General features: G+C 39.9%; 1 protein-coding gene across 7 annotated transcripts in view; it reads left to right on the top strand.

The window, feature by feature from the left end:
* rnf213b (ring finger protein 213b) overlaps positions 1-7,938 on the top strand; it is a 56,790-nt gene that overhangs the window by 2,662 nt on the left and 46,190 nt on the right. For all 7 annotated transcript variants that reach the window (XM_024284461.2, XM_024284458.2, XM_024284459.2 and 4 more), the window contains 9 exons: positions 4,455-4,624; positions 4,697-4,977; positions 5,042-5,289; positions 6,084-6,290; positions 6,358-6,571; positions 6,661-6,716; positions 6,793-6,958; positions 7,042-7,185; positions 7,812-7,910. In XM_024284461.2, coding sequence (XP_024140229.1) covers positions 4,455-4,624; positions 4,697-4,977; positions 5,042-5,289; positions 6,084-6,290; positions 6,358-6,571; positions 6,661-6,716; positions 6,793-6,958; positions 7,042-7,185; positions 7,812-7,910 — 1,585 coding nt within the window. The remainder of the gene's footprint in view (positions 1-4,454; positions 4,625-4,696; positions 4,978-5,041; positions 5,290-6,083; positions 6,291-6,357; positions 6,572-6,660; positions 6,717-6,792; positions 6,959-7,041; positions 7,186-7,811; positions 7,911-7,938) is intronic.

The raw sequence follows: 7,938 nt of genomic DNA, 5'->3' as shown, positions 1-7,938 counted from the left end.
GGGAGGCTGGCGCCAGAGTTCAGCAGCGAGAGTGTGAACGAGACTGTAAAGGGCTCTGCAGGTTTATGCCATTTACAAGAAAACTGTTTTTGTTTACCCACCAAAAACTTCAGAAAACTTTGCAATATCTTAACTGGCTCTTCAGAAAATTATTTTGGTTTTTTATTCTGAGATTACAGCACTTCTTTATGGAGAAAAACCTTTTTCAAACTGACACAAGTCAAAATGTCTCTGTTGTGACTTAAAGGGTAACCAAACACCAAATCAACTTTTTTGCCTGTTGATCTCTATAAGTGCTGTCTGTTGGTCCTTGGCACATTTTTGACAATTTAAAATAAACTTGTTAAATTCCTGTCTAATTCCAGTCTAAAATGTGCTTCACTGTGAATGAGGAATTACAGTTGAATTTTGTTAATGGTCACTCGGTGTAAGCCCCACATCATTTCAGATGTTTCACATCATCATGCCCTGCAGCTCCAGTATAAAAGTTATGGAGAGAAATAAGTATCACCCACATTTATGACTGTGTAATGCTTGATTTGTTACTCCATTTGATGCATAAGTAATAAGTACAAATATTGTAAAATAAAAAAATACAAAATTCAATTTACACATGCACAAATTAAAAGTAGATAGATAGATAGATAGATAGATAGATAGATAGATAGATAGATAGATAGATAGATAGATAGATAGATAGATAGATATTCTTAAAACTAGGGCTGCCACGATTATTCGACTAATCGACGACTATTCGACTATTAAAATAGTCGACGAATAATTTGGTTGTCGAAGCATCGTTTTTTGTTTGTTTTTTTTCCTTGTTTTGATCTTAAAACTACGGTTCGCGCTTTCTAATGTCGGGTCTGCCATTCTCTTTGTCACACATGCGCAGTGGTGCTACTCCGGTCAGCAGTGACGTCACAGGAAGTTCTCCGTAGGCTCATAACAACACGCTAGCTCGAAAATGAGAAAAACACAAGGAAAATAAAAGAGGAAAAAGTGTAAAATTCTGGAAGACAGAACTTGTGTTCCATGAGAGCACTATGGCGATAAATGATCACCTGAAGATGAAGCATGTTGTGACTGAGTTTGATCACCCTGAACAGAGAGCTTCGTCTAGCTAAGCTAACATCGGCGCTAACACAGCTAGCTCTGCCATGGCTGTCATTACTGCGCTGTTTGGAGATGAACCAGAAGATCTGCAGCAGATCCGTGTCTACGGCGCTTCTGTCTGCATGGGGGACGTTTCATTATCCGCGCTCTTCTAACCAAACGCCGCGAGGACGGCACGGATAATGAGTTAACACTGGAAATGAACCACTCGTTCAATGCTTCATTCATATTCCGCGCCGGGATCACGTCGTCCGGTTCGAAGAGCGGATTGTGAAACGTTCACCCCGCAGACAGAGAGGCTGTGTGTCGTTATGGAACGATTTAAAACTACGAGTCCCACAAGTGAAGGAACTCACCTAAAAGTCCAGAGCTAAGTTTACAAGTGTATGATTACATTATCTGCATTAAGCTACAATTAAATGTAACTTAAAGTCACAAAAACTACAACAAACAGCAAAACAACCACAACATTAAAGAAGTAACACAGATTTATGGGTTCTCCCCCAAACTGAACAATATGAAGTATCGGTCTGCACATGTGGAGTGGATGTAGGTGGTGAAAGGATGAAAGTACTGATGTACATTCTAACATCTCCTGCTTTTCTCCCTTTTTAAAATATAATTTTCTCCCTTTTTATTTATTTTCTTTGTTTCTATGGGCATCCTCAGGTTTTATATGTATAGAAATATCTTGAGTTCAAAGTAGGGCTGGGCGATAAAACGATAATTATCGTTATTGCGATATTACTTTTTTTCGATAGTGAAATGAGTCTATTGCGATAAACTTTCGTGTTAAATAACACGGGAGAAACCCCCGGAAGAGCCGCGCTTCTTCTTCTTCTACGGTGTGTCTGATTCTAGGAGCCCAGACTGAGAGGGGGGGCACGGAGGCCCCGAATGATGACAAAAGGACACAACAGAAAACATTATTTCAGTAAACCAATAACCAATATATAATCGCAAATACTTTTATTTTTAATGTCAAGGTAACGATGTTTATATATTTTAATTTGGAAACGTCGTCACCGGACCCCCCTCCCCTTAATTGAAAATGGTTCGGTCCGACTGGATTATTCTTCAGCAGCTGTTTGTTACCGTCAGATCCACAGAGTGTGAGGGAGAGAAGACAAGCTTTAAAATCAGAAGTTTAAAACCTGATTTAGAACCTCCATGAAAAAGGAAAAAGGAGACAGTCTGTCTATTGCCGCGCGTTACGTGTCACGCGGGGCTGAAAGAGAGACTGCGAATGCTCCTAACAGCCGCGCGCAGGGGGCGGGGACTCGATTGTGGTTCTGGAGTTGAGATGAGTTTGGGGGTTTTGTTAAAATATTAACCAAAATCTTTTGTATAGAGCTTCGAATTAGAATAATTTGTTGTTTTATTGTGTATCAATAATGAATTTGTTAGTTACATTTGTTCCGTTTATGCTCATTTCTTAATGAGGTGATCTAATAATAGTAAAATAAACTTGTTTTTAACGACTCCTGACATGACACTAAATGAAGAGATCTTATGTGTTTGATCAATCCTCCAACATGTACACATGTCAGATGACTGAGTGAAATGATGATTAAATCTATTATCAGAACTGTTTATTTTAAGTTTACATTTTATTATCTTCTGCTGCACAGCAGTACCTGTAGTTTATGTTCAGAAGAAATTAGAAAATAATATAAAAATAACTGCAATATATTTGCTGCTTTAGAACAATGTTTTTAAGACTTAATTTTAATTTGAAAGGAACTTGTATGTGCTGCAGTCAGATTAAAATAAATCAGAAATTCTGTACAGCCTATTGAAAACATACCACCGTTATGGTTTAACTATTGTGTACATTATGTATATGTACAATATTTATTAGAAATATTTAAATGTTCCTCACAGTTAGTTTCAATACTACAGTTAATACAAAAAATAATGAAAGTTTAATTTGAACTAACTAAGATTTAATGGGGGGGGGCAAAGTTAAGGTGTAAAAATCTGAAGTCCTAAAGCTCTTTGCAATAAAGATTACTTTGATTATTTGATTAATATCGTTGTAATATCGTTATCGCACAAAATGAAAAAAACGATATCGCAATATGAAAATTCCCATATCGCCCAGCCCTAGTTCAAAGATGTCATTAGTGTTTCGCTTTAATAAATGGGCCTCAGTCAGCAAATATTTTGAGTGTGTTTATATCTGCAAATAGCTTTTGAAATACTTTATAAATGTTTTATTAAATATATGTTTTAAAGCTTTAAAAAAGAATTGCAGGCTTTTAAAGAGTTTTCTGTTGTTGATTCAGATTACCTCATCTGATTTAAGTCTTGTTTTAATGTCAGAAACAAATGAAGGAGAAAAGCTGCATGATTCATTAAAAGATTAATAAACTATTGTCTTTATTTTAGATAGAATATAGCTTACAGACCTCAAGTTTAAAGATAATGATGTTTAAGATGAGTGTTTTACATCCAGTCGCCGCACGAAGCGATTAGTCGACTAATCGAAAAAAATAATCGGAGATTAGTCGACTATTGAAATAATCGTTTGTGGCAGCCCTACTTAAAACGCTTGTTTAGACTTTTTTATATTAATTATCAGGCATATATGTTTAAAAAAGTGGGAAAATGTCTACTTTTACCAGATATTATTTACAATCTAAGTTTAAAGTGGCTAGTAAGAAAACTCTGATGACCCAGCATTGTAGCAGTATTTAAATGCATCCCTCATGCATGAATCTTTGAGACGTGAAAAGAGTCTTACCACAGATTCGTGTGTAACTGAGTTTTTGTGTGTGCGTAACAAGTGATTTGCGTGTGTAATTAGTTTCAAGCTTTCGTAATTTTAATTTGTGCATGTGTAAAATGTATTTTGTATTTTTTTTAATTTTGTAATTTTTGTACTTATGCACCAAATATAGTGTATGAGTTACAAATCAAGAATGATGTACACACAAATCCAAAGTTACACATAAATCATGAAGTACGCAGGCATAAATCAGGGGTGATACCACTGACTGTATAAGAAAGATCTGGACTTCTGTGTTCCATATAGGAAGTACCACTGGGTTTCAAAAAGGCCAAAGTCCCATTGACTTACATTGAGAAATAGACAGTTATTTCTCAGTCATTTTATATGTCAGAATAATCATTCTTCCTCAGACTTCATCAATGAGTCCGTGAAGACCTTTTAACACCTACTTTACAATTCAACAATGTACCAATCATTGTCCTACTGTTGTTTTCCTCAATGGAATGTACCGATCACTGAATCCATGTCTAAGTGTTCTGACTGCGGTGCTCCTCACAGTTTCATGAACACTTTCTGTTTTAACGGATCTCTCGTGTATTTTTAGTGGGCTGAAGCAGGAAGGCTATCTGCTTGAAGCAACTCTCTCAATAGAAGAAAACACCTTGTCAAGAGGTGCGATGTTGACCTATTGGTATGGTGTAAAGCAGAGGCAAAAGTACATTACCTCAAGTGCTAAAAGAGTTCAACCAATTCCAGTCAACCCAACTGTTAAAGGTAAAAAATGCTGCCACCTAGTATGAGCTACCACTTTCTTAAATGTTCTCAGACCTGTTGTGATATTTTCAGAGCTACACCTCTATGAGGGCTTCATCTGTCGTCATGATGGGAACTTCTTCAATGCTGGCCTAAAAGCGCTTGGCCTGAGAAAACCATTAGGTGTGGAGCTTTCAGATGCCTGGCATAGATCAGCAGAACTTCTGCTGGGAAGAATCTTTGAGAACTGGACTCCGACAGACAAACATAGCACAGAAAGTCTGTGCAACAGCTTAAATACTTGTTCCTACAACCTGACATCAGCTCAACAGAGGATACGTTACCCGGATGGTTCTAATCCTCCTGCAATCAAGGTAACTTCTGAGACGTATGATGTGTTTGTTCCTGCAGAATTCCAACCACTGCTTTTGTCTGCAGGCGTCAAAGCTGGTTTCAGAAGGATTCATCCAGATCTTGAAAGGAAAATCAAAAGAGGGACTCTCACAGAACTACAGGAACACCAATGCCCTGGTTCTGGGCCTGTCTGTTTTCATGGTCACCAGAAAGTGCAGCATTGACCTTGGAGTTCAAGGATTGGCTGAACTCTGCCAGCTAGTGACCTCAGGCTCTGCCATGGAGAGGAAAAACCTGGAGGAGTTGAATGGTCTCTCCAGTGCTCCACAACAGTAAGTGTAAAATGAAAAAGCTGCATGGAGGAATCTGACAACAAATACTCCAAAACATACTTCAAGCCCCTTGGTGCATTGTGGAGTCTGTGAATGAAGTGAGAACGTTCTGATGTCACTCTTTGAAAAGAGTTAGCAGTTGATGCTTCCATATGGTGAAGAGGCTGTAGCCATCAAGAACGTTCCACTGCACACGCTCAAGGCTCCACGTTAGTGGAGTGTAAACGTCAGAGTCACAAGTTAAACCTGCTGATCTGGTAGGATCAGATTTGGTAGGATCAAATTTGGGTTCCTCTGAGCCCCACTGCTCCAGTGAAGATGCTCGGTGTGGATTGGCAGCTTTCAGGTGTAAATGTGAACAGGACGTTCAGTCATGATGTTGTCTTTCTTCTGATGACACGTTTCAAAAGCTGCTTGTCCATGGGGCTGCACAGTGGTGGAGTGGTCAGTGCTGCTGCCTCACAGTGAGAAGGCAGTCGTTCAAATCCCAGCTGGAACCTTTCTGTGTTCTCGAGCATGCATTGTGGCTTTTCTGCAGCTTCCTCTGCAGTCACGTGTGATTGTGTGGCCATTTGACAGCCTGGCAACCTCCCCAGGGGGATCCCCACCTTTGTCTCGCAGTAGCTGGGATAGGCTCCAGCAACGCCATGACACTGAAACGGGTTAAGGGGGAACAGAATATGAATGGCTGGATGCTTCTGCATGTTGACTCATACAGGGGGGTGAATTGCATTGGCTTAAATGTTCTTATAATGTGCTGATCCAAAGAACATATTTTTGTGTATGTGCTTCAGCACCGTGCTAGGTCTGATGAACCACTGTGCTCAGTTGTTGGTGGTGGAAGTCGTGCTGCTCCTTCCTCTGCTTTTCAAGCTCAGACATCCAGGAGCTGATGCCCACAAAGTGGGTCCAGCTGTTGAAGAGGCTGACTGGTCAGGACTTACTCACTTCAGATTCATGCCGTTTAGAGAAAAAGTGCAGTCACACCCTGACAAACGAAGGTGAGCAAAGGAAAGCTAGCTGTTTTTTCCTGTCATGTTTTTACTAAGACGTTTCCTCTCTTTGCAGGAGGATGCTCAGTTTGATGCGGAAACATTTGTCCTTGGTTTCAGAGATGCCTCTGCTTCAGTTGGGCTGGTTGTCTTTGCTGGCGTTTGAGGATGTTCCTGAATTTTCAGACTTAACAGGAGTTTCCTCTGAACACCTAATCCAGAGTCTCTTTTATAGGGTGCACAAATCTGCACATGAAAGGAATCCCCAGACAGATGAGGATACTGCAAAGGTGACAAGATGCTCCACATGCCCCTCTTTCATTTTTCATTGGTGCTTAATGCATATGCTTTCTGTCATCTTTGTCCTGTCTGCATGCAGCATGCTGACAAATCCCTGACCCACATACTAACAAAAGTGGACCAGGAGCGGGGCAGGTAATGACACTTAAACTGTCCATGTTGAGAGGACTGATTTATTTTGTCATTTTTAACTTCAAATTTGCATTTTCAGGCTAAATAAGTCTGGAAACAGTGAGTCGGCACTCAGGAGCAGCATCAGTGTTCTCAGAAACTTGTGTGAGATTGTGCGAGTCGTCCCTCAGTACCGGACGGTGCTTCAGTCTTTCCAGCTGGTTTTGAAATTAGCTGAAATTCTAGAAGTTAAGCTGGGAGAAGAGGTGAGGGAAAATGTCTGCTTAATATACCATTGGGCCCTGAATATAAAGTGTAATTTATTCTTGATGGTCTTTTTGTGTTTTAGTCCAAAGAGGACGAGGAGACTATCAGGCAGAAGCTCCTGGACAGGATACTTCCTGTGCAGCAGCTGATCAGGGAGTGGAGAGATAAACTGCTGTGGAAACCTCTTCTGACTGCAAGGGCACTGTCGTACCCTAAAGAAGTCCAGGTGTGCAGCTATAGCTGTAGTCATCTGTCTACTGTCTGGGATCTTCCATTTGAGTCCTGTAAACAAACCGGTGACAGGCTGATGCTCAAACCCACAAAGGGGCTTTTTATCCCAAGGTGCTGAGCATCACATGCTGCATTTTCAGAGGGATGAGTGCTGTGGGGACTCTGCTGGTGGCAGCAGAACTGCTAACTTTACCTCACAGCAAAGCGCACAACAACACAAAGATGCATGTTGTTGGTTTTTTTGTCTGTAAATGTTTTTTGGACATTTGAACATTTCAAAAGGTCATTTTTTGCAACATGCTTGAACAGGACTTACATTTGAACACCTCCAACACGATCAAGAATGGCAAAGATCGTGTTTCTCTGAGACTTCTGATTACATCAGTATGTTGGGATTTTGCAATGATCCTTCAGTTGATGATCAGTGAACAGCTCTGAGTGGGTGTACATCTTTTTATGATTTATTTTTGTTGACTTTATGAAAAATTCATGTTTTTTTTCAGAAAATGTATTTTCCTTTATAGCTAAAAAATGTAAATATGAGCGTAAATGTATGGAAATGTTTACAGTAAATGGTGTAATGAAGAGTCTGCTCTAACTCTAAATGTGTTGAATTATCAGATGTGGGATGAACTGCTCAGAGTGGAAAGCTCTTCTGTGAACTTTTTAACCCTTTGGAGTCGGAACCTGGAGAAAGACCTGAGGAAGAGGATTTCTGAGGTCACTGATCACTGTTTCTTCTACTGAA

This window comes from Oryzias melastigma, linkage group LG19 (genome assembly GCF_002922805.2).
Source record: "Oryzias melastigma strain HK-1 linkage group LG19, ASM292280v2, whole genome shotgun sequence".
NCBI classification, from domain to species: Eukaryota; Metazoa; Chordata; class Actinopteri; order Beloniformes; family Adrianichthyidae; genus Oryzias; species Oryzias melastigma.
Note: the sequence above shows the minus strand (reverse complement) of the source record. Positions and strands in the feature narration are given on the sequence as shown.